We start from the raw sequence: 25,855 nt of genomic DNA, 5'->3' as shown, positions 1-25,855 counted from the left end.
GGGAGGTGAGATCCTCAAGCCACGTGGTGCCACCAAAAACAAAAACAAAACAAACTCAAAGCAGGTTTCCATCCTTTAAAAAGAAAAAAAGGAGGCACAAGAATGGTTTTCAAATTTAATTTTAAAATGTCTCCTCCCTTTAAATACATTCTTACCATGGTGCTATACAACACATGGACCTTGCCTACCCATTAAATTTAATCTGTGAACCCAAGGTCACAAGTCTCCACCATGATGAGAAAGGGGTGGCTGGGAGGAGTGAGTGGTGCCTAGTTAGCCCCGTGCAGTGCACAGATACACACAGATGTCCTTACGGGGCCTTCTTCCCCACCAGCCAAGCACACTGACATTTCCCCTCCTACCCGTCAATTTTTAAAGCAGGAGACAGCTGTCAGACAGAATACATAATAGAGCAAGCCATCTCCCCACCTGAATTGCATGGCAGGGGCAGTCATTCATTTATACCCACTTAGTACACATTTATCACCTATCTGTTTATTCTTGGAGAATACCAAGAGAAAAAAGATCTTGGACCACACCAAGTCTAGCAGTCTTAGAGCACTGTCTGTTCAATGGCCAAGGAACAGGTTCCTCTACAACTTCTTACCTTACCCAAATCTGTTCCCCCAAATTCACGCAACCTAGCTTTGCTTATTTTATAAACAATTCATCCCCATTTCATCCCCCATTCAAGAATCCCATACTCCAACCCTCACACAAGGAAATACCTGTAGGGTTTGACAGTACTTAGCTGGTTAGTGCGGAGAAGTCAATGGCACCCCACTCTAGTACTCTTGCCTGGAAAATCCCATGGATGGAGGGGCCTGGAAGGCTGCAGTCCATGGGGTCTCTGAGGGTCGGACATGACTGAGCGACTTCACTTTCATGCATTGGAGAAGGAAATGGTAACCCACTCCAGTGTTCTTGCCTGGAGAATCCCAGGGACGGGGGAGCCTGGTGGGCTGCCATCTGTGGGGTCGCAGAGAGTCAGACACGACTGAAGCGACTTAGCAGCAGCAGCAGCAGCTGGTTAGTGAACAGACTAGAGATCTCTTCATAAAATTAAAGATATGGAGTGAACATTTCATGCAAGGATGGGCATGAAAAAGGACAGAAATCGTAAGGACCTAACAGAAGCAGAAGAGATTAAGAAGAGGTGGGAAGAATACACAGAAGAGCTATACAAAAAAAGTCTTAATGACCTGAATAACTATGATGGTGTGGTCACTCACCTAGAGACAGACATCCTGGAGTGTGAAGTCAGATGGGCCTTAGGAAGTATTACAACAAACAAAGCTAGTGGAGCTTTTAAAATCTTAAAAGATGATACTGTTAAAGTGCTGCACTTAATATGTCAGCAAATTTGGAAAACTCAGCAGTGGCCAAAGGACTAGAAAAGGTCAGTTTTCATTCCAATCCTAAAGAAGGGCAATGCCAAAGAATGTTCATACTACTGCACAATTGCGCTCATTCACATGTTAGTAAGGTTATGCTCAAAATCCTTTAAGCTAGACTTCAGCAGTTTGTGAACTGAGAACTTCCAAATGTATAATCGGGATTTAGAAAAGGCAGAGGAACCGGAGTTCAAATTGCCAACATCCATTGGATCACAGAGGAAGCAAGGGAATTCCAGAAAAACATCTATTCCTGCTTCATTGACTAGGCTAAAGCCTTTGACTGTGTGGATCACAACAAACTGAAAAATTCTTAAAGAGATGGGAATACCAGACCACCTTACCTGTCAAATCGGATGCCGGTCAAGAAGCAACAGTTAGAACTGGACATGGAACAACAGACTAGTTCAAAACTGGGAAAGGAATGTGACAAGGCTGTATATTGTCACCCTGCATATTTAACTTATGTGCAGAGTATACCATGCGGAATACCAGTCTGGATGAATCACAAATTGGAATCAAGCTTGCTGAGAGAAATATCAACAATCTCAGATATGCTAGTGGCAGAAAGCGAAGAGGAACAAAAGAGCCTCTTGATGATAGTCAAAGAGGGGAGTAAAGCTGGCTTAAAACTCAACATTCAAAAAACTAAGATCATAGTATCTGGTCCCATCATTTCATGGCAAATAGAAGGGGAAAAAGTAGAAGCAGTGACAGATTTTATTTTTGGGGGCTCCAAAATCATTGCGGATGGTGACTGCAGCCATGAAATTAAAAGACATTTGCTTTTTGGAAGAAAAGCTATGACAAACCTAGACAGCATTTTAAAAAGCTGAGATATCACTTTGTAGACAAAGGTCCATAAAGTCAAAGCTACGGCTTTTCCAGTAGTCATGTATAGACGTGAGAATTGGACCATAAAGATGGCTGAGCACTGAAGAATTGATGCTTTTGAACTGTGGTACTGGAGAAGACTCTTTGAAAGTCCCTGGGACTGCAAGGAGATCAAACCTGTCAATCCTAAAGGAAATCAACTCTGAATATTCATTGAAAGGACTGATACTGAAGCTGAAGCTCCAACACTTTGGCCACCTGATGCAAAGAGCTGATTCTTTGGAAAAGACCCTGATGCTGGGAAAGACTGAAGGCAGGAGGAGAAGGGGGCAGCAGAGGATGAGATGGTTAGACAGCATCACTGACCCAAGGGACATGAATCTGAGCAAACTCTGGGAGATAGTGAAGGACAGGGGAGCTTGGCATGCTGCAGTCATGGGGTCGCAAATAGTCAGACACAACTTACTGACTGAACAACAGCAACAACAGCCTATGAGAAGAGAACTGGTTAAATGAACGATGTAACATCTGTCTGTACAAATGAAATTCTGCTCAGCCATTAAAAAAAAGAGTTAGATCTTTTTGGAATAAATTGAAGATAATATCCCAAATAAGTTAAGTAAAAACAGCAAAGTGAAGAACAGTGTTGATGATACACTTCCATTTGTATTTCTATTTATTTTATTTCCTCATATTTCTAATGTAATAATATTATGTTAAAGGTTACATCAGTGGTTGTGTCCATACAGAACACCTGTGGAAGGACACAGAAGAAACCGGTGTCAGTCACTGGCAGGAAGTGCAGGTTAGGAACAGGTAGAGGCTTGACTTCCTTGCTTTTTTGAAATCTTTGCATCTTTTAAAAAAATCTTTAATAGTTACAATAAAATAGGCAATGGGAAAAAAGGCAGACAGTGCAGGATTGCGTGTTACAGAAGATAAGTGATGCAAAGCCAAGGAGATCAGAAAACCTCTGTCTTCTCACTTAGAGCAAAAGAGCAGAAAGCTGAGCAGTTCCCGAGCCTTCCCCTGACCTCAGCTGCTTCATCAGGGCAAAGAGAAAAAGCTCGTGTCTTGACACCAGTAGACCAGTACACCAGAGTTCTGGCTTCAGCTCTTGCTGAAGACCCTGGACAAGCTACCCATCCTTTTTGAATTTTTGTTGTTTGTTAGTTCTTGAAAAAAAAATCTTTCAAATGAAAAGATTTGGCTAGATGATTTTAAAAAAACACTTCAAGCTTTAAAATTTCATGATTATTTTCCTGGTACTCTTGCAAATGACCAACCTTTATAGATCATGCTTCAAGTTTCCAATCGCTGTCATCTGGGCAGATCAATCTGACGACAGCCAAGAGTGCTCAGAAGTATTCCTAGCAGCCCTCTGGGTCACTAGGCACACTACCAGGAATCAAAGCCATGACCAGAGACCTCTTTCCAACTTTCCAAAAGAAGGGAACCCCAGGAGGAGATACTCCGAGGTCTTTGAAGGGCACCAGGAAACACAGGAAACAGAAGGGTAAATGTTTGTAAAGGCAAAGACTAAGGGAAGGACACCTGTAGTTGTCTTGGCTTTGTGGGGCTGGCAAGCACAGGCAGACATCCTGGCGAACATTCACACACCACCTTTTCTTTGCCACCCACCCCCTCAAAGTCCTTTTAACATGAACTGAATTATCTGACGCATTCCAAACACCAATCACAAAAATGGTGAACTCTTTTACAAATCTGTTACTAGACAAGCCCGGACAAACAAGCTTACTGTTAGCCAAGGAAATTTACACACAATTTTGATAAGTAGCATTATGGTCACAAAAGACAGGAAATGAGTTAGTGGACATCAATGCATTCAGACAGAGGTGAAAGGGTGGGCAGGATTTGGGAGATCGCCGGTTTGAATATGGTCATTCCTGCTCTTACTAAAGGTCAATTCTAAATACAAATGTAGCATCCCTTAAAGCTCAGAAGTAATTTCTGAAGTCTTCAATACAGATTTTTATGTTCAAAATTCTCATTTAATCAAAAAATGGAAATCTTCTGCAATGTAACAAGATTGGGTCATGTAAGTAGTGTTATATCTAAGCAGTCCAGACAGAACAGTCAGAGAATCCTATTATTTAAAGCCTCTCGAATATTTAACAACCTCCAGAGATAAAGAAGCTTGGGGAGGTACACAGCCCTCACTACAGACAAGAAGGTTCTCCCAAGTCTGTCCCAGATTTTTCATGCCTTTACGCTTTTGCATATGCTGCTCTGGTCTCAGAGAATTCTTTTCTCTTCTTGATTCTCTGCCTTATCAGCACAAAGTCACTTTTGTGTGATGTTTCCCCAACTCCGCTCATCATGGTTGCCATTCATATATGTGTGCGTGTATGCACTTAATATTTTTTACATTTATTTTTTAAATTATCAAAATTAACCTATTGTAATTCTTTAGAAATATGCAGTAAAAAAGAAGTTCTCCCTTCCTAGGCCTAATTCCACCATTCTCTTCATTTGATATTCTTAGCATTCCCAGCTTATATAGCACAGTGTCAGAGTAGATCCTTAATAAATGATCAATGAATAATTTAATAATTTTCAATGAATAAATTACAGTGATGATAGGGATAATAAATTTTCAGCATTTTTGAGTACTTACTACAAATAGGCAATATGCTATATATTTTACAAAAATGAATGATTGAGCCAAAATATCATTCTATTCTTTCTTTGTATTGATTTTAGCATTTTACTCATAAATATATTTAAAGCATGTTATAATTACATGGCTTTCACTTAAATTAATCATCTAAGTGAAAACAGCAGATTATAAAACAATATGCACAGCAGTATGCCATTTTTATAATAAAATTATAAATATATGTTCATATCCATGTGCATGCATAGAAAAAAGCCTGAAAGAGAATATATTCTAACACTGTTATCTGTAGATATTTGGGATTATGGATGATTTTTAGTTTCTTCTTTCTTACTTCTAAAGTTTATATAATAAGCATGTTTTATTTTGTATGACAAGAAAAAAAAGTTATTTAAAAAAAACAGTACTGTTAAATCACACCCTTTCAACAGTCTTCTCTAGGACTTAAAAAAACTTTTGAAGAACTCTTAGTTTAACTACTTGAAAAAACAGATTTCTTCTTTAAAAAAGATAGCAAATCAATAGTGTTCCTAATGGAGAAAGGGCAGTGTTCAAAGAAGAATTAAACAAATGGTTCCAGTTGCAGGAGAAATTCAATTTGCTACTTGCAGACTATGCTTCTTGACTGAGAAACAAGTTAATTCTGCTCATTCAGAATCAGTATGCATATTCACTGGCTATATTTCCTCTCACATCTGCAAACTTAATTTCTTCTTTTTAGTTGTCAGAAGATTAGGAAATAAATTTTAGCTCAGGCAATAAATCCTACTTGGCAAGCTCGAAATAACTCAATTATTAAAAAGTAGCACCAAAGACCAACCAGCAGCCTTCCAAAGGACTGTTAACACTGCTTAAAAAAAATGGGTCCATCTGTCTAAAAGAGGACTGGGAGATGCATGAATAACAAAATATAAATATAATGTTTTAGAATTCTCTGCAAACCAACAATGTTGTATATTACCTGTTCCTTTGAGTTTTAGCCATTATTATGAAAAATAATTTTGTATTGCCACAAATTATAAAGTTATCACATCAACTAGAAGAGATAACAGATTTTAACCCTAAGGTAACCCTTGGACTGCAAAGAGATCCAACCAGTCCATTCTGAAGGAGATCAGCCCTGGGATTTCTTTGGAAGGAATGATGCTAAAGCTGAAATTCCAGTACTTTGGCCACCTCATGTGAAGAGTTGACTCATTGGAAAAGACTCTGATGCTGGGAGGGATCGGGGGCAGGAGGAGAAGGGGACGACAGAGGATGAGATGGCTGGATGGCATCACTGACTCAATGGACGTGAGTCTGAGTGAACTCCGGGAGTTGGTGATGGACAGGGAGGCCTGGCGTGCTGCGATTCATGGGGTCGCAAAGAGTCGGACACGACTGAGCGACTGATCTGATCTGATCTGATGGTGGCCAAAATATCTCAGTGTGGTTCTCAAGAACCAGGAGATGCAGCCCCCTTGTATGACCCCTCAGGATGAGAAGGAAAGCTGTGAACAAAGTCTACTGGCTGGTTAAAAACATCTTTAAGAAGAAAATATTCTTGGTAGACACACAACTTGTAAATATCTGTGCCTTGAAGTGTATGGATGGTCTCCGAACATGCCCAGATCCCAGTCAAGATATTCAAAAACTGCCCTGAAGATGCCTGACAAGGACCCTGGGATCTGAATGGCTCGTGTGTGCTGCAGAGCCTGAAACTGGCCTTTGACGGCCACTGAGCCCCTCACCGTGAAGTAGAACTGCTCTGTCTCCTGCTGGTTGGCTCTCCTCTTGGCGATGCTGGGTTTGCTCATGAAGGTTTCTGAGACCGTGGACTTGACGGATTCCATAGAGTTGCTGTACTGGAAGCAATCAGACACATCGAAATCCTCGACAGTCACAATGTCCTGGATGGTCTGCAGAGTGGCCTCCATTGTCTTCTTTACCTGTCACGATAAGGGCCAACATAATGCATGAGGGGCGGGCTGCAAAACGGTAGGTGATGGAGAAGCTTGGAGAAGTGAGCTGAGGCAGGAGGGAGGGGGTGTTAGCGGGCTTGCAGCGCCGCTTCCCATTGAACAGTGCTAAGTGAGTTATAAACATCACAGGGACCCTCTTCTCTTCAGTAAGGACCTAAAACCCACTACCTCCCTCACACTACCTGCTTGGCCTGGCTATTTAATGTTTATTTTTTAAATTTAAGATTAGCTCTTGGCTATACTGGACATGCTAAGGGAGAGAGAATGAAACAAATCCAAACTAACCCCATCATATAAAGATCAGGTTAAAAATGCGTGATGGGCCTAGTCCCACAGTGCCCCAGGTTCTGTTTCCTGACTTTCCACAAATAATGAACTTGTCTCCCCATTTGCAAACCAAGTCATCCATCCCCAGGCTTTCCTGATCTTACAGGGGAAAGTAAGACTTAGCTGAGATTCCAGGTAAGAAGTTACAAGAGCTCAAAAGAATAAGGAGCTGATAATCAATTGCACTGCCCTTTTGAACTAGTTGTTGAAAGCAAATACGCTGGGCCCAGAAGAAAGTCGCCCTTTTCTAAGAGGACGGAGATGTTTGAAGTGTCAGAGTCAAAGGCCTCTGTTTGTTTGAAAATGCTGGAAAAAGCCGGGCAGGAGGGGGTGGTTTCAGAGACACAATATTGTTCACACAGCTGCCAAGTGCCATTTTGATTAAATGTGTAAAGGCGGGGAAAAAAGCATTTTGCAGAAGGCTCAAAATAGAGCTCAACCTTTGGCAATGCAAGAGCCACTTCCTGGAGTTCAAGGGCAGGATGTAGCAGAAGGGGAAAATCCAAGCCTACATTTGGCTAGGAAATGTTTGCGGCAGCCCGGACATTCCCTGCATGCTCCTTCCACCTGCTCCCGTATGGGGAACAGCAAGAGGTTCGACAGGGAAACTCAGGGTGGCTGTGAATCTCCTGAGCAGGAAACTCACCTCTTCATTCTCGATCTTCAGGGTGGATAAGCGAGACTGCAGTTGTTGGCATCTCTGTACCAGCTCACTCTGGACGGGCTGCTGGGCACAGAGCTGGGATGCCTGCCAGAAGAAAGCAACACCAGGTCAGGGAGAGGACACAGATCTTTTGTCAGAGGCCCGTTACTGTTAATAAAATGACTCATAGTCAAGCTGCAAAGCTCACAATTTCTACGTGAAAACAAAATCCAAAGCCAAAGTGTGTAGACCTCTGCTAGGACCAAATAGCACAAGAAAAGAAGGAGGAATGGAACCTGTTTGAAAGGTCTCTCTCTCTCTCTTTGGAGCCCACCTCCAGCCTGGTGCTTGGCAGGGGCAGGTCTATAAAGGGCTGGCAGCTCCCAGGAAGCCGGAGTCGGGGCAGAGAAGAGGGCTTCAGGCAGTGCTGGCTCCAAGCGCACAAGCTTTGGCACAGGGAGGGTTTCCTGCTAGAGGTCCAAGTGGCCACCTCTCTGGCCCCACCTTCGTTCCCCGCCGGGCACCAGAGTGAGAGCCGGAGAGAAGTGGGTCAGGAGGCTAACGTGCTGCTGCTGGAAGCCAGCGTGTGTTTATAAATCTGGGCCACGCATGAGAGCTCTGACTCAATGAGAGAAAGTGTGAGGCCAGGAGCAAGTCCACGGGCTCTGCTAGAGGGCCCCAGAGGGCATGGAATCCTGTGGAACTTGGCATTTTCAAGAAGCCATCATTTCACTCCAGGTCATCACCAGATCTCTGTGGGAGAAAAGTCTGTCTTTCCCCCAAGCACTGCTGTCAATAAGCTTCACCCCGAGTGAGGGGATGGCTGAGCCACTGTCTCCTGGTGAGGCCACGGTGATGGTGTGGGCCTGAGGTCACCCCCCGTCCCCAGGATGACAGATGAGGAACAGAAGGCTGGCAGACTGCGAGGCAGGACCACGTGCAGGCAGCTTCTGTCACCTTGCCACCACGTGTCCTTCAGCTTCTCGTCTGAGGAGAGACATCTGGATAGAACCAGCCTCCTCCTTCCCCAGCGACGAGCGGGCACATTCCCAAGCCCATAGACCATTCTCTTGCTTGAAAAGACAAAACCTCTCTTCAGATGGAGGGGGCTGGGACCTGACCTTTTCCTCCATTGGCTTTTAAGCTCTCAACTGACTTGACCTCCTCCCCCAGCTGAGAGGCTGGCCCGGGCCAGCTCTCAGATCTGGAGAGAGCTGACTTCATCCTGGCTCTTGGATAAGCAGACACAATGGAGAAAGCTCGGTGGCCAGGATGGGATGGTGCCAATAGTGAGACTCTCTGGCTGCCTGATGTCACCGGTCAGGCATCCAGAGCCCACGAGCCTCTCGGGGCACCAAGGGTAGAGCCAAGCGCCTCCTCCTAGTACATCGGAGAGTGCTTGGCGTCAGTCCATGAGCCGAGTGCCCCAGAACGCCAATCAGTGTGGGGCCTTGGCCAATTTCAAGGCTTCCGGTCCGAATGCCACCCGAACTTTGGCCCTGGTTCAAGGACTTCCAGGCAGCTCCCTCTCCTCGCCTCCACAGTCTACACACAGCCCTCACTGACTGGGGATAGATGGCTGCAGGGACCAAGAAAGACTGGCCTCTCATCGCGTTTTCTTCTCCACTCACATGAAGGCGAGGCTGGAACGCAAAACCTTTGCATGATCTAGGATTCGCCCTGGCCCCTGCCTGGCTCAGCCACCGATCAGCTAGCATCACACAAAGGGAGGGCCTAGGCAGAGAACTGAACTATCGATTTTTAAAGTAACTTCAATCTAGCAGGCGGGAATCATGGAGGGAAAACCATCTCCACGCTTGTTTCTTTAAGCAGCAGCAGGGCCGCTGAGGCATGCTTTGGCAGTGGTCCTCTACCGGGGTGCAAGGTAATGCATTCCAGCTGTGCTCCGGAGTATGGGAATGAGGCTCTGACAGGGCGAGGAGGGAGCCTGAGCACCCAGCGTCTGGAATCCCCCTTTATGGAGACAAGCTGCTGGGCTTAGCAGGCAATGCAGTCGACACCAGAAAATAGTATTAATATCACTCCATTCAGCTGGTCCCCAAGTTCCACTGCTTCTTGGGAGGGAATCTCCGTGGCAGCTGGAGAAGGGGTTTGGAAGGCAAGTCTGACCAGAAGCCAGAGCAGGTGAGGAATGGGGCTTCCTGGGGCTCGGTGACACCCCACCCCCGTATTCTAGCTGCACATGCTGCCATCTCCCTTCCCCATCTGTTCCACGCTGACATTTCCTGAGCCACAGCAATGGAGACAAACTGGAAACGGTTTGGTTTTCCCAAGAAGGAGAGGAGGAAAGAAATCATCCCCACACTTCTGTTCTTAGGACAGACACGTCCCACTCTCCATGGTGGCCTACTGATGAGAGCAGATCCGCGGCTGACGCTGCCACAGCTCTCATTCTGGAGCAGCATTTGCTGAAGAGCATCTGGGTGTTCATCCTAACGGAAGCACTGCTCCCTTGTTGAGAGGACATGGCCGTTTTTCTGTCACCCAGCATTCCTTCCTTCTTCTTCTGGTAACTTCGGCCTGACTGTCCTCTGAGGGGGAAATTTTCACTCACAACTCAGGCTCTGTGCTCTGGACGGGACTTTCCCAGACTTGAGGCTGCAGGGTATGGCCTCAGCTGACTGCAGATACCAACCACAGTGATTGGCTCAGGGATAAGCACATCACCCAATCAGAGCCATGGAGACCAAGGGAGACTCGTGAGGGCTTCCGGGAGGGAAGAAGATACTCTGTCTGTTTGTTATTCTGGCAGCACCACACAGCTTGTGGTCTGCGGGATCTTAGTTCCGCTGAGCAGGGATCACACCTGGGCATGCAGCAGGGAAACCATGGCGTTCTAACCACTGAACCACCAGGAATTCCCAAGGAAACAGATGTTCTTTCTGTTGGATTTCAATCTACAGGGGAATAAGCCTGCAAATATAGGCTCCTTGCCCCCACAGGATAAAAGCCTATTTGAGAACAGAGCCGAAACACAGGATGTGAAGCAGAGAGAGAAAAACTGAGTCTTCTGATATAATTCCTAGTCCTCAGTTCACCCATGCCTGAAGATCTGTATTGAGCTTTTCTATTACGTAAGCTTATATATCCTCCTTCTGATTTAATCCAAAGGTCAAATGGTGGCTCCTAAGCCAGGAACAAGATTCACTTTGATCTATATGAACAACCACCAGAAGTGGAACCTCAACATGCAGAGGTTCTGAAACCAAAGAGCTTCTCTTTCCTCTCACTTCAGGTTATTTAGGCCCTTCTTGTTTTAGCCATCAGAGGTAAAAAGTCAGAAACAAGACCCCTACATTCATGCACTGCTACCTGGACAGCCATTCTTAGGGATGACATCTTAGCTCTTGTCCTTTCTGTAGTATCCATTCTTTTTTGTTCAGTATCTAAGTAAAACTACTCCCTTTATCACAATCTTCTGAACCCACGAGAATAAGCACCTTCAGAACTCTGACAAATGACAGAAGATCACGCCGTCAGCTTGCTGAGCTCCCGCCCCATCCGAAACCTTGAGTATCTGGCTCCGTCTCAACCCTCACTTCTTTCAGGCTCAGCAGCTGGAGGACTCCACCTCCCTTTTCCTTTCATCATATGGAACTGTTAGTAGCTTTTAGAGCACACTGGCTGTTTCTCACCTCCCTGATCCTGCCAGTCCCTCTAGGTGCCCCTCTCTATGCATATTTCTGTCAACTCAGTCAATGATAAGCTCCCTGAGGGCTCTAACCCCCCAGTGTCTATGGTCAAGCCTAGTGGACAGCAGGCACCCAGGAGCTGTTTGCTGAATGGGTGGAATGAGTTCCACCCCCCACATGAAGCCAGCCCCAAGCCTTGCCCTCCCCAGAATACCATGGCCTGAGTGCAGAAACTCTAGATCCAAGTGAGCTCAAGCCCCCTGGGGGTGCGGGAGTGGGAAGAGGGGCTCACCATGTCCCCCATGTGGGGCTGGAACTCAAACTTCATAGGCGGACAGAAGACGTTGTTGTACATCTCCATGAGGCGCTGCTTGTCACTGGTGGCGTCCAGGTTTTCCACGGCATTCTCGATGGCGTCCAGACCCTCGTGCTTTGACTGTTCCAGGTTCAGCTCAGCAGAGAGGAAGGTGCGCAGTGCGCGGTTCAGGCTGGCATGGTATCCTAAATCACAGCACTGCTGTGGAGTGGAGAAGGCACGTGAGCAAACCAAGGACAGCTGTGAGGCTTGGCAGAGGGGAGGGCGGCGCCCAGGGCAGGTCTGATCAACGAGATCTGTGCTACCGGAAGAAGGCTGGCCCTCCATGATCTGGGTGATATTTCTCCATTCTTGACTCCTAGTTCAATATGTAGGATTCCTTAGAGGACTGTGAGGTAGTCAAAAGGAAGAGGACTCATTGGGACAAAACGAAATTATTTAATCATGCTGTTCAGTAAACATGAAAGAGTTGGGGAGAATTTTCTTCTATTTTCAGGTTCTTCTGGGGATACCATCGTAATAAAATTCAACAATAAAAATGCAGCCTGCCACTCCTTCAGGGTTACCGTGATTTCATTACAACATACTGACCAAGTCAGGCTGTTTCTGCATTCAGGACTTAGAAATCAGAAGTGTTGCAAGAGAATTCTACTGAGAGAAATAAAAATGGGGGAGAGGGGCTGACCCTGTCATTATCAACCCCCGCCCCTAGCAAACTCCCAACATTCTAGGACAGGCCATAGTTGTAGATTAGGATTTCTGCACTAAAGCTCTGGCCCAACAGCATTTCTGAGACCAAAAATTTCTAAATATAAGTGTTACCGGGAAAATTCACATCATTTAAGGGATTCTGATTTTTTGAAATAACGTGGGAAAAAAAAATGTATGAAAGATGCAATAGTATTAAAAAAAGCACTGGACAGGAAGTCAAGCAACCTTGGAAAAACTACTCCCCCTCCCTGAACCCATTTCCTCGACTGTGAAATGGAAAGATTTGGCTAGCAGTGGTTTTCAAGCTGTAGCACAGAGCTCTATGGTTCTGGACTCAGGCTGCCCTTAGGAGAGGGCAGCCCAGCTAGTAGGACTTAGAGCCTCCTATCCCCATTTCAACCAAACCAGCTCTGCCCTTTTTTCTATTCAATATATTAGGATTCTGTGTAAAGTCTGATTTGAAGAAAGAATTCTTCTGTTAAAGAGTAAGACTGAAAATATCAGTACTTGAACTAAGCATAATCCCTGAGGCCCTCTTCAGCAATGGCAGTCTGTAACTCTATTCCTCATTCCTCCCAAAGGACCCAGAGATCCAAATTCCTCAGTCACCCATTATCCCCTCTGTTGCTCAAACAGTTTTGAGATCCAGAACTTGAGATGAAATATCAGAGAAAAATCCATGGATAGAGTGAGACCATCTGCCTGATTGCCATTTCGTTCCATAAGCAGGCATCAAATTAACTCTTCCCCCAGTTTTCCCCCCACCGCCTCCTTCATGATCACACTGGGAACAGCCACTGCTGGGGAAGAATGCGCCTCTTCCTTGCAGCATTTAACAAGAAGCTCCACGACAGAGTGCTTGTCAGGCTGGGCTCTGGATTCAGTGCCAGTGGGCCCTGGCAGGTGCCTGGCTGTGCGGAAGAACAGCAGTTACAGCTTAACTAGAGGCAGAGGATGGAAAGACATTAAATTCAGTGGGGAGGGAAGCTAGACAAAAGCGGCTGATTGGAAGGCTGCACACGCAGGGGCCCTTTTTCCTCTGGGAGATGCTGCTGGTCTAGCCAAGCCTCCCTTGAACCTGTAAACCTTCCTGACTAGTTCGGCGTAGACTCCTGCTGATGAATTTCACGCCTGTAAGTCTGATGAACAGGAGTAACAATGCCCACATGGCTGAGCAAGTGCGTGGTGGAGGTGGGGGCACCTTTTCAGTGCAGAAGAGAATTAGGGGAGGCAGGCTTCATAACCTTTACATATTTTTAGTAACTCCCCTCTCCTCTCCATTCTCACTACCTGTATCCTAATTCATACTCTTATCAACCTACAGTGCTGTCTGCTTCACTGTTCTAAAATATGGCTTTTGTTATACCTACTCCCCTGCCGAAGAACCTATAATAGCTCTCATTTTTTTCCCTAAAGTAACATCCACCTCCCTCAGTAGGGAAATTTAAAAATGCCTCCATTTATTAAGTGTGCTTACTATATGCCAGTGTGCTAAATGCTTTCTGTATATTTTGCATTTTAATCTGCATAGTGACTCCAGTAAGGTGGGTATTATTTTAACTTTCCAGACTAGAAAGCTGAGGCTCAGTGAAATTAAGCAAAGTTAATGGTCAGAGAAAAGTGTAATTTGTTTTCTATCTCACCATCTAACATCATCTGCCTCTATTTTCTTCTTCAGACTCTTCTGTTCTAATCCAACGACATACTCATTGTTTGGGGTCGAGTATTAGAAAACCATAGGCCTCAAATCAGCTGTATGACTGTTAGCAAGCTACTTAACCTCTCTGAGCCCCAGACGGGTAACATCCGCCTTGGAGGTTGTGGTGAAGCTAATACATGTTTACCTTTATCTGGCACCATGCAGACCAAACAAACACTGATCACCTGTATCTCCAGATCCACTGACTTTCAGCTCCAGGCATTCTCTCTTCCTGAAATGGTTCTCACTCCTCTCACCTGCTGGAACTGGACCCAGTCTTCAAAATCCAAATCAAATTCTCAGCCTCCAGGAAGCCAGCCATCCCTACAACCCTGGCACATACTGACCCTCCCCTCAGAATGACATCCATCTACAGCCCTTGGGTGACACAGGACACACTCCCTCATTCTGTAACTTGCCATTTCACATGAGCCTCCAAAGAGGGCTTGGCCAGCGTCTTACTCTTTCTTTGCATCCCTTACTATTAGGCCTTGCTCATAGCAGGCATTTAATAAGTACAGTTGATTGATTGATGCCAGGAGTACAGATTCTAGCCTCTGAGGAAACAACCCACTCAGGCTGAATACTGATCTTAGTCAAGTGGGCAGTTGTGGCCACTGAAGCCTTTTGTTTTGCTCACTCTGGATGGCCTACAGAAGACACAGAGCTTTTTCGGGGCCAGTCCAGTCTTTATTATAATAACTGCCCTGCAGCTTCTCCGTGCCAGTGCGTGGGGGTCTGACTCATGGTGTGCCCTCTGCCTCATCCATGCCTTCAGCCAACCAGGGAGATTCAGAATAGGTTTTCCAGAGCCTTGGCTACCCACATATCTGAAAGGGCAAGAGCCAGAAACTGAGGCATCAGAAAAGAAGCAATTTCTCGCAAGGCTAGGTAAACAAGATTTGAATATTTCATCCCCGTCCCCTGTAGAATCCCAGTGAGCAGAGGCAGCACATTATTTTGCTCACAATGGGGACAAAGTATGTTTTCCATGGCTTCTGATGAGTTTTGTGGCCATGCTGGGCTCCCCTGGCCATTTCTGGGTTATATAAATGTTTGATGAAAACTCTCTCAGGGGAAATCAAATTTTTATAAGAATTTAATGATAGCCCTTCCAGATGTGTGATGACTTGAACTGACGGTTCATTAACCCTTCACCAGCTGACAGTCTCATCCAGAGATCTAGGGAAGGCCTAGAAACGTAATACCCACTTCAAGCTCTCATAGAAGCGAGAAATAATTGCCCTTAATAAAATGTCCTGTTGAGAAAGCTGGGTTCCCTCCCGTCCGACTTGGGTGCATATGGTGTCACAGATTCTCTGCCCACACACAGCACTCACCACACTCCATGAGGACAATGCCTGGTTCTTCATTCGTCCATCTGCTTCTGGGGGAGAAAAGTACATTCCAAGGAGCCTGTGGTTCTTAGACTATCTCAAGCCACTTCAGAATGTCTTTTTTGGCCCGAAGTCAAGGTTTTCCTGGTGTGTATCAGATGCTTCAAGTGGATTCCTACAATCTGAGATTAAATCTTATACTATACAATGAAAAGAAGTGAAGGGCTAGTCCTTGAATGGACTGGCATCCACACAAATCACTTCTTTCACTTATCCTCGATGCCTGAGCCCACAATGAGCTTTGACATTGCCAAGAAGGAGGCAGAATGGTGTCCATAACACAGATGGCAATGGACTGGCACAAGATTCATCCCACGTCTCAAAGCAAGTTCTGGATACTGTCACGATCTCAAAGCCAAGGGATAACCGGGCTCCCCACTCACTTCTGCTCTAACTGTTGGTTCCTGGCCATAGTATCTTTTTGGCCATTTTTATGGCAACAGATGAGCAAGAAAAAGCAGGAAACTACTGATACATATAATAACATGAATGGAGCTCAAAAACATCATGCTGGGCAACTGAAGCCAGATTTTTTAAAAAGTATATACTATATAAAAAGCCCACCTTTGTGAAGTTCTGAAACAGGCAAAACTAATTCATAGTCAAAGAAATCAGAACAGTGGTTGCCTCAGGGTGGAGGACTGACTGGGAAGAGAAAAGAGGAACTTTCTGAGGTGATGGAAATATTCTACATCTTGATAGAGACACAGGTTATAAAGGTGTAAGATTCATCACAATTCTTACAATTTAAGACAAGTTCAATCATTGTATGCAAATTAGATCTCAATTAAAACAGTATTGAAAGGCAAAAAAAGGAAAAAAATCTTGGCTTAGGAAATCATCTTCTTCCTCCTTCTTCTGTTCTTTTAATGAACACATTATGTACTCAGCTAAGTACTGTAGTAAGCCCTGTACTTATTAAGGTAGAGAAGAGACTTGGTTCCTGCCCTCAGGGAGCTTACAGAGACTAAAAGACCTTCCTCTGTTCTCAGTGAAGTGGCTCTCAAACTCTTTTTGGCCTCCAACTTACAGTAAGAAATATGTCTTATATTGCCACACACACACACTCACACACACCTCTAACATAATAGTTTTACCAAATAAAACTTAACCTTACTAATGTAATGCACCCTGATGTTTTCTTTCCCATTCTACTCTATCCTAGTCTAGTTTATTCATTAAAATAAAATAAGCCAAACTTTCATGATTCCTCTAATGGATCATGACCTATGGTTTGAAAACCACAGTCCTACTTCCTGTGCTTAGCTCTGGTGCTGCAATTGGCCAGTCAGATAAAAGATGATCTCTCTGTATGTCTATGAATACCTCTAGGGTAAGAATTATTTTATTCTTTTTGTACCTTGATGCTGCAGGGCATATAGTCTCATCCCAAAGAAATACTTACTGAACATTTGTAGAGCATAATAATGTTATAACGCTTTCTTTCTTTTTCTTTTTTAGAAGACTAATTAATTTCACTCCAGGAAAAATAAAAGCACAAACAAGAAACAAATGAAATAAAGCAAGAGCAGTTTCACTATCCATGCGGCCTGCGGCACTGCCAGCCTGGACTCGCTCCTAGTGGCCTAGAGCCATGCCCTGGCTAAATGCTAGTGGCGTCTCACTCAGCGCCCTGAGGACAGGCTCCGGACAAGCTTCTTCTTTTAAATGATAATAAGGAGCAAAATAGGCTGCTCCTTGGACTGATTTAAAAACACATCTCACATCTGAGGGAGGGTCTGCGAACTGTGACTGACTTAGCAGTACCCACCTCTTCCGCAGAGGTCAGGGTTTTGGTGAAAGGGGAGAGAAAGCTATCCTGGGGGCAAAGGAAAGAGAGAAGGAGAACCCGCAGCAGAGGTGTGGTGGACCGCCCAGGTATGATTTCTGTTTTTTTTTTTAATCGAATGTGAGATAAACAGCAGAGATGGAACATTAGAAAGAAGTGATTCTCCTCCTCATGCTGAGAACAGGCCTCTTTCCCAACAGTGAGGAGCTGTTCCCGTGAGGAGGAGAAAGGATCCTGTCCAAGGCTCTGACCTCCGTTGAAGGACAGTGTTCAGATCAGCATCAACAAGTAGAGAGAACAAAGCAGGGCCTGAACAGGGATCAGGGCTCTACTTACCCGGTGAACGATGACACTCAGGGCATTAAGAGGCTGATACCTACTGACTCAAAGAGCCCTGGCTGAAGGGAAAGAGAAATCGCTATTTTAGAAACCTCCCCCAAGCAGCTCTGATGTGAGGCCAGATTTAAGTACTCAGTGATTTAGCCCAGTTCTTCAGTTTGCCAGGGGGGTGGATGGGAGACACAGCAGAGTTCCAAACCATCTCTGTGATAAGCCTCTGGTCAACCAGCTAGTTACACAATGGCCAATCTTAGACCAGAACCACACACAACATGGCGAAATGTGGCAGGTCCGTTTGCAGAGAAACCAAGGTAGACAGGCAAGTATGTGAGGTCTGGCCAGAGGCTCACAAAACTCAGTTGCTGCCTGCTGACAGCCAGAGGCACATATCAGACCTCTGTGAGGAGAACGCCAGGCTCCGCCTGAGGCCCTGGAGACTGGGAGGCTGAGGCTAGCTGGATGCTCCAGGCCCCTCACTCTGATACAGGAGGGAGAGGCAGGGGTACTTAAGCAGCTGCAGTCAGGGCTGGCTCAGAACTGGCCCAGACTGGTGTCTGCAGGTGAGAGCCATTGCAAGACGTAACTATAAGGTATAAGGAGAAGCAGCGAAGAAGTGAAGTTGCTCAGTCGTGTGCGACTCTATGATCCCATGGACTGCAGCCTACCAGGCTCCTCTGAAGGAGAAGCAGCAGCAGAAACCAAACCAAGGCCGACCCGTAAGGCCAGAGACAAAATCCTTATCCCTGTGTCTGCCCCACGCAATACACATGCGCCTAAGATTCTGATCTCTCATCATCTGTGCGTCATATCAGTGAGTATGAGCCAGAGGTCAGGGGCATCCGGGTGCCTTCCTGACCAGGACTCTGATTTGCAGTTTAACTTTGGGCAGGAACTCTTTCGACCCCCTACCTAGCTTTCCTTATCTACAAATTGGAGATTGTAATATTGACCCAAAAGAGTGACATGACAATCAAATGAGATAATACTGAGAACCATTAAGAGATATATAAACTAATAAGTAAGACACACTTAGCCTTTAGTTCTTGGCACTCAGTTCTATGGGCAAGTGGCTGATCTAAGGGAATATTTCCTGGGACACACAAGTGCACAGTGGTTGTGAGCCTGGGTTTACTAATCAGACCTAGGTACCAATTTTGCCTCTGTCATTTATTAGCTCACTCTGGGTAAAGTCATCTAAACTTTCTGAATTTAAATATGTAACAATGGAGGTAGTAACGCCTTCCTCCCAGGATTCTAGGGAGGACTGAATGAAAAGAAGTGTAAAGTGCTTCACCTGATACCTGGTACATGGCAAGCCCCAGAGGGGTCATGGCTACCATGTTCATAAGCGTTCTCAAAATGCTCTAAGATGCCCGAGCAACAGAACTGGGGCACTCCTGACCAGATCTTCAAAATCAGGAGAAGGGACCCTGTGTCCCTCTTACCCTTGCACCTTCGGCTTTAAGCACTTACATCAATAAGGTCAGACAGGTCGTGGATGTAGTACTTGAAGACAGATGCATTGGTGGCTTCCAAGGCCAGTAAGTACTCATTCCGGGCTTTAATGGCCTTCAGCTTATTCTCCGTATACTTGGCTTGGCGCTGAAAAGAGAACAGAAGTTCATTTTTACTTTTTAATTTTTTTAACAGGGGAGACTGTTCTCTAAAAGATAAAAAGTACAGTACATTCAAGAACCACAATTGTGCTGCTACTCCCTATGCGCGTCTGCCTTAAATTGGGTTCTAATTCTGTGTAATGAGATTCAAGGGCATAATGTAGAACAGCCCAGGAAAGGTTAGTGAGGCTCCTACTTTAGACGTGTGTCCCACTTCGGTTCTGTCTGTACATTCCATCCTCCACCCCTGCACCGCCACCCTGAAGGAGTGTCACCAGACCTGCCGCTGAACGCCTGACACCTGAAGCCAAACCCTAGGTCTACAGTTCCCCTCCCAGGCTTGGGGAAAGGTGACTACTGTTTCTTGTTGGTCTGCTACAGATGCCCAGGTTCTCCCAATAACTAGGATTTCTTTCAGGGCGACTGCAAGGTCACTAGGCGCTGAAGGAACCCCGAACCTCCTCGCTCTGCTCTCCGCAGGGCACGCTGGAAATCTCCTAGCAGTCCCGACTTCCGCAGTGTTCCTCCCCAGAGTCCACACACCTTCTCCTTCATCTTCTCGATCTTCTTCACCGAGCTCCTCCGGACATGCTTCTCCTCGATGCGGACGTTGGATGTGGAGTCAGGGGAGCGTGGGGCCTGCCGGTCCTCTTGCTTTACAGATTTTCCAATTTGCTTCTCCTCCTGCTTCTCCGCCTCCTTTAGCTTGCTCTGAGCACTGATGCTGTCGGCATTGTACATGTGATATGTCTTCATGACCTGCAAGACACCCCCACCCCCACCCCTAGAGGTCAAGCCAGTGGGGTCAACTCTTTGCTTTACAGACTAAGAGACTCAGCTGGACCTCTCCTCCATGAGCAATATTCTCATACCCTTAAGGGCAAAATTCATACGTGTTTGGTTCAGCAAACTTTCTATATTAAAGACCACTCCTAAGCACAGGAAAGCAGTATTTGAACTGAGCCAACATGTCTTATTGTTTAAATGATTTTATGTCTTCCACCATAGGATTGTGGAATCCGTAGGATTCCACAGGAATCATTTACTCCTATTTATGAACATTTGTGAGCATTTTTACTTTATATGGGTAATTTCCGTGACTAGTCATCTCACAAGACCAAGATAGGAAACATCAGCACTCAGACCCCAAGAGCAAAGCCTTCCTGGGCTGGCTGGGACCCTGAAGGGGGCAGCACAGCATGCAGAGCAGCCCACACTTAGGGGACTTTCAGATACGAAACGGGGAAGCGGAACAGTTCCACACCTGCTTTCTACTGGCCTGTGTCCTGGGGATCTGCCTGGTTCGCTTTATCCAGGTCAAATGCCCTCTCTCACAGCAAGAACAGGGCAGCCACCACTTACTGAGCACTGAGTGTACTTCCCTGACTATGTGCCAAGTGCTACGCATGCATTTTTTTATTCTTGTAGCAATCCTGTGGTCTAGACAACAGCCCCAAGAAGACTGTAAACCTGCAGAAAAATTCAGGGAAGAGCCTAAGAAGGAATCCATATCAGGTGAAACTGGAGTTGCCGAAGGAAGGACGTAATATCAAAGGAGAAGATACAACGTTCACATTTTTCATCACAGCAACGGTTTGGAAGTCTAGTCCCTTTTCCTAAAGAGGAGGCTGGGAAGCCTGGGACCTGCCTTCATTTCCTCCCAAACACACCACTTCTAGCCACCAGGTGTCTGCACCTCCCTGCTGGAGCTCTCTGTTTCCACACAGCGAGCCTCTGCTGCTATCTGGAAATTCAAAACGCTTGATGACAAACCAAGTTCAAGAGTGCTGACATCCTGATGCCACGAGTGGGAGAATCAGAGAGTGTGGGAGCTGGGGTGTATGCGTGTGTGAGAGCAGGGACTGAACAACAGAGGCGGACCAGGTGTAATAATAATAATCTCGATCACCTGGTCAATGCTGTGTGTCAGAGGCCTGATGTATGTCACCTCATGTAACGTTCACAACAAGTCTATGAAGGACGTGCTATTATTTCCACTTTTAAAGATGAGGAAACTGAGGCTCAAAGAAATTAACTCTCACATCCAAGGTTACACAGCTAGTAAATAAATCAGAATCAGGATTCAAACCCAGGTTTGTCAGGCCACAAATTTCATGTCCTTAGTCACTGAGCACCAGTGTCTCCCTTCTGTATGGGCCACGGCTGGATTAGTTGGGAAGAAAGGCTAAACTGAGTCAAGAGAGGCTTAAAAAGAGAATCCGGTTTCCATATCAATGTTGAGTTAGAGCCGTAGTCTCAAATGGGGGCTAATTTGGCCCCCCGGGGGAACAATCCCCAGAGAGATTTTTCATTGTCATTCATCTGGCCCCAAATGTCCATGATTCCAAGGCTGAGAAATCCTGGGTTAGAGGAATTTTGTGGGTATGTATACTCCTCCCTTAGCTGGAGGTGGAGGAAGGAGTACAGAATATTAGGATACTGACAAAATCAAAGTGCTTTAGACATTAAATCATGTCTCACTTTCGATGGAGAGTGTTTAAAATCAGTTCCACCTTACTCTGAACCTGACATTTCCCTTAAGTATAAGATCTACTCTGTATATTCTCTACATAGGAGAAGCAATATTTAGCATCTGACAGCATTAAAAACCTTCCTAAGTAATTTGTCTTCCAGGTTTCCAGACTGACTAAGAAGCAAGAAATAGGCATCTGCTATCCTAGCTGAAGAAGGGTAGATAGGAGGCTCCTTTTTCTCTTTTCATCTGAATGTGACTAAGGGATTCAAAAGTTTGAGTGAACCGTTATGAAAGTGAATTGATTTTAAGAAAGTGACTTTTTATTTCATGAAGATGTGTGATAAATAAAGAGGAAATGCTGTTAATGAACAGGAAGGACCAAATGAAAGGGGGAGCTCAAAGGCCAACAGGACAACAAATGAAATAGTAAGAATTAACAACGCATATTACTCCTTTCCCCTAGAGAACTTAAAGAACTCACTTTACAAGAGGAAAACACTACCTCGTCTAAGAAACTATAAATTCCTAAGGGTAAGTACCACTTCTTCTTTTGTGTTTTTCTTTCTTCTCCACAGTTAACAAATATGTTATGTACACAGTGGTAGATTTACAATCAATGTCATTGCCCAAATGACTGAATCTCTCCTCTGTGCAAATACAGGAGAAGTATAACTAGGGTCCTTCAACTCAAGGGGAAACTAAGGATAAAACTTGAATAATTGATTGTAAAAAAAAAAATTGTTGGAGATATAGGGAACTCAAGATAGGAGTTGAAGAAATATATACAGTGAAGCAAATACAAACTAGGGGGAAAATTCTGAAGTCTAAATTCTCAGTTCTACAAAGGAATTCACTTTACTTTGAAAAACCAAATATTGAATTCATGTCTTTAATTCTGCTCCCTCCCCAAGCCACACCAAAATAACAGAAAAGAGTTTTTATGTTATTTTTTAGTTATAAACTGAGAAAAAGAATGAAAGCCGAAGATGAAAAGTGGAGCGGCAAGAAGCAACCAGACGAAATCACAGAAACCCTCAGAGGAATCAATGGAAGTGGGATGAAGGTGGGGCTAAGAACAAAAAGTACTGAGTGCCTGAGAACAATCAGACTTCCAGACCTCCCCTGCCCCTCTGCTGGGAAGACTAGAGGTTTATTTTCTTAGGGAGGGTCTATGTCTGGGGAAAGCTGGCCCAGCTGAGGATAGGGCTACTGAAACTAAAACAGGAAAATTCTATACTGAATGTTGAGATGACTAGGTCTCTTCACAGCTCAGACTCTAGATATAGGTAGGAGATTAGAAAAGCCTTATATGGGGAACTGCTCACCTGATACAAAAGACCTACACATACTGACATCAGGGCTTTCCCAAGGACACAGTCCAGTCAGGTCACCCTATAGGAAAGACCACAGTTGACACAGAACTTTCAAGCACCATTTAGTGTCTCACTTTAAAATATGAGCAGGCAACTGAAGATTACCAGACATTTAAGGAAAATATCTAATGTGAAAGACCAAGACCAGAACAAGCAATTTGGGAGAAAACAGAAAGTATACAGAAAGAAGAAAACTTCAAAATTAATCCATCAATAATATCCTTAGTAAGATCATTAAGAAATGAAAAGACAATAATCACGAAACAAGAGCAGGATGCAACAAAAAAGGAACATTTAGAGAACAATAGAAGAGCCCTTGGCAATTAGGAGTTAATTCAGACATCTCTCCAAAGAGCCTGACTTCATGCCCTTCTTCTGTGTATACACATGAAAGACTGATCACCTCACCTTTTTACTTTTTTACTGCTTTACTTTTCTGTCTCTTATGTTAAAATTAATGCCTCGAGTTCAAGGACATCCCTTACATGTCTTTGTATCCCTAGTGCCAAGTGCTGGGGACTATTAACTGACATTGTTTCAAGGAAGCAGGTGCTAAATTCCACTCTGAAGTGGCTCTGCAGACAGCTGCCGCACCAAATCAAGGGGATATATATTCATGGGTAGTACAGGAGCTTGAAACCTGTGGGGCGACAACAGCTTCAATGTCCCCACACCTCGTCTTTCTTTCTCAATCCTAGGGCTTCGCTGGCTCTTCCTGCTCAGCCAGTCCGCGTGCCTTCCATGCCCCCGCCTTCACCCCTTCCTGTGGGAGCTGGTTGGGCTTTTCCAGATACAGCCTTAGAGTATAACCGAGGAGAGAATTCTGGAGTTCTTTGGGAAGCAGTGTGCTCTGACTTCAAAGGCATTCCTGATTCATCAGTCAGAAAATGAAAACCACTGATACCATGGCCTACAAACCAGCCAGTCCGTTAGGGGGTAAAGAGCACGTGGAGGAGAATGCGCCCTAGGATTGCTCTCTGAGAGCAGCTGTGGCAAGCGGCCTCTGGCACAGAGTGCCAAGTCAGGAAAATCAAAGGCCCTTCAGGCAGAAAAGAGGAAGGTGCAGAAAGGCAGCTGGCCACTGATGGTGAGCATCTGGGCCTCTTGCCCAGAGGCATCTTTATTTGGGAACACCTGGGTCCTGCCCCTTAGATTACCAGGATTCAAAAATATCTAAATTCTCAACCCAAAGGTAATCAGTCTCCCCAAAAGAGGTATTTGTGGGCATTAAGGACAGATACAAGGAAACAGGAGCACTGAATATGCTGGGTTCCTTTACATCCTTGGTTTCCTTCATCCCATGCTTGCAAATAACTTGGACTGCTTTTCCGAAGATCAAACGAGGGCAAAGTTCCTTACAAAAAGTCCTTCCTTGTTTTCTTCTTAACTCCTCTGAGGGGGAGAGAGACAGGCAGAGAGAATGTGTACAACAAGTATCTCCTGGAGCCAGCATACAAAAGTCCCAAGCTCCTGCTTGAAACCACTGTCATGTAGGGTGACAATCACCCTGGCTTACGCAGGACTTTCCTAGGCTCAGCACTGAAAGTCTCATGTCCTGGGAAAGGCGTCAGTCCCAGGCAAACCGAGAGAGAGTTAGTCACCCTAATGCCATGGTACCTTACTCAGACCAGTCCTATACTTATTTTACACTCCAGAAGAAAAAACTTATACTTCTATTCTCTGAACTTTCTAAAGGCTAACAATCTGCAAACTCATCTGACCCTTAACTACAGTCTGATACTTCACGAAGCATGAGTCCCCCAAATCCCCCACTCCCCCAGGAAATGGGAGACACCAGCACATGGAATATGTGGAGATCTGGCTCACAGAGGTCTGGAGTACCCACTAAGATCATACAGCTGGTGGAGACCAGGTAGGATCTGGGTTGCCTAATTCAGGAGACTCTAGTCATTAGAGCAGGGGTTTCAATCTTGGTACTATTGACCATTTTAGGCCAGACAATTCTTGGTTGTGGGGACCTGTCCTGCACATTATAAGATTTCAGTTGCATTCTGACTTCCAGCACCTCCTACTCCAGTTGTGACAATCACAAATGTCTGCAGACATTTCCAAGTGTCCCCTTGCCTGAAAAATCCCCCTGATTGAGAATCACTGCACCAGACTGTTTTGCCTTCTCTGGAACTTTCCATCTCTGCTCATTTCTCTCTTCCTACTGTCTACTGGCCTTAAATAGATTATAAGAGTGTGTACCAACTCACCTAATGGAAGGAGACACCATGCCCAGCCAATTCTTGGTTTGCACACCAGTGGGAGGACCTTATGCTCTGTGTTGACTGTGGCCTCACAGTGGCCAGTGAACACTGGTCAATGTTGGACTGCCTGAAGACTACAGCTGGAAGTGCCACCTTGGCCCTCCTCAGACCAAAGCAGTGAGTTCCAAGGTTTTCTTTCTTACACCAAAACATATTATGTCTTTTCACTTATTTATTAAAAAAAAAAATCATGGTACATTAGGGACCAGGATGCAGAGTAAAGCTAACAGATCCCTAGACACTGCTCCTCCTCTGCTGCCTCCAGGTCCCCTGCAGAAACAGCATACTGGATTCAAATTGGTTTGGGGCTTGCTGATTATCCACCCTACTCCTCCCTAGAAAGGGTGACAGCAGAGACCCAAGACGCTTATGGGAAAATGAAAGGATTCATATAATGACTACACATGTCATTTTTT

At 45.2% G+C, this 25,855-nt stretch overlaps 1 protein-coding gene across 5 annotated transcripts in view; it reads right to left on the bottom strand.

Annotated features, from left to right (window-relative positions):
• Nucleotides 1-25,855, bottom strand: part of SRGAP2 (SLIT-ROBO Rho GTPase activating protein 2) — a 254,526-nt gene that overhangs the window by 51,671 nt on the left and 177,000 nt on the right. For 4 of the 5 annotated variants that reach the window (XM_005891655.3, XM_070384587.1, XM_070384588.1 and 1 more), the window contains exons 6-10: nucleotides 19,861-20,076; nucleotides 19,175-19,303; nucleotides 11,743-11,967; nucleotides 7,801-7,902; nucleotides 6,597-6,794 (exon numbers count right to left, since the gene is read on the bottom strand). In XM_005891655.3, the coding sequence (XP_005891717.2) occupies nucleotides 6,597-6,794; nucleotides 7,801-7,902; nucleotides 11,743-11,967; nucleotides 19,175-19,303; nucleotides 19,861-20,076 (870 nt within the window). The remainder of the gene's footprint in view (nucleotides 1-6,596; nucleotides 6,795-7,800; nucleotides 7,903-11,742; nucleotides 11,968-19,174; nucleotides 19,304-19,860; nucleotides 20,077-25,855) is intronic. The other variant, XM_070384585.1, reaches the window with a different exon arrangement.

The sequence above is a fragment of the Bos mutus genome, chromosome 16, assembly GCF_027580195.1.
Source record: "Bos mutus isolate GX-2022 chromosome 16, NWIPB_WYAK_1.1, whole genome shotgun sequence".
NCBI classification, from domain to species: Eukaryota; Metazoa; Chordata; class Mammalia; order Artiodactyla; family Bovidae; genus Bos; species Bos mutus.
Note: the sequence above shows the minus strand (reverse complement) of the source record. Positions and strands in the feature narration are given on the sequence as shown.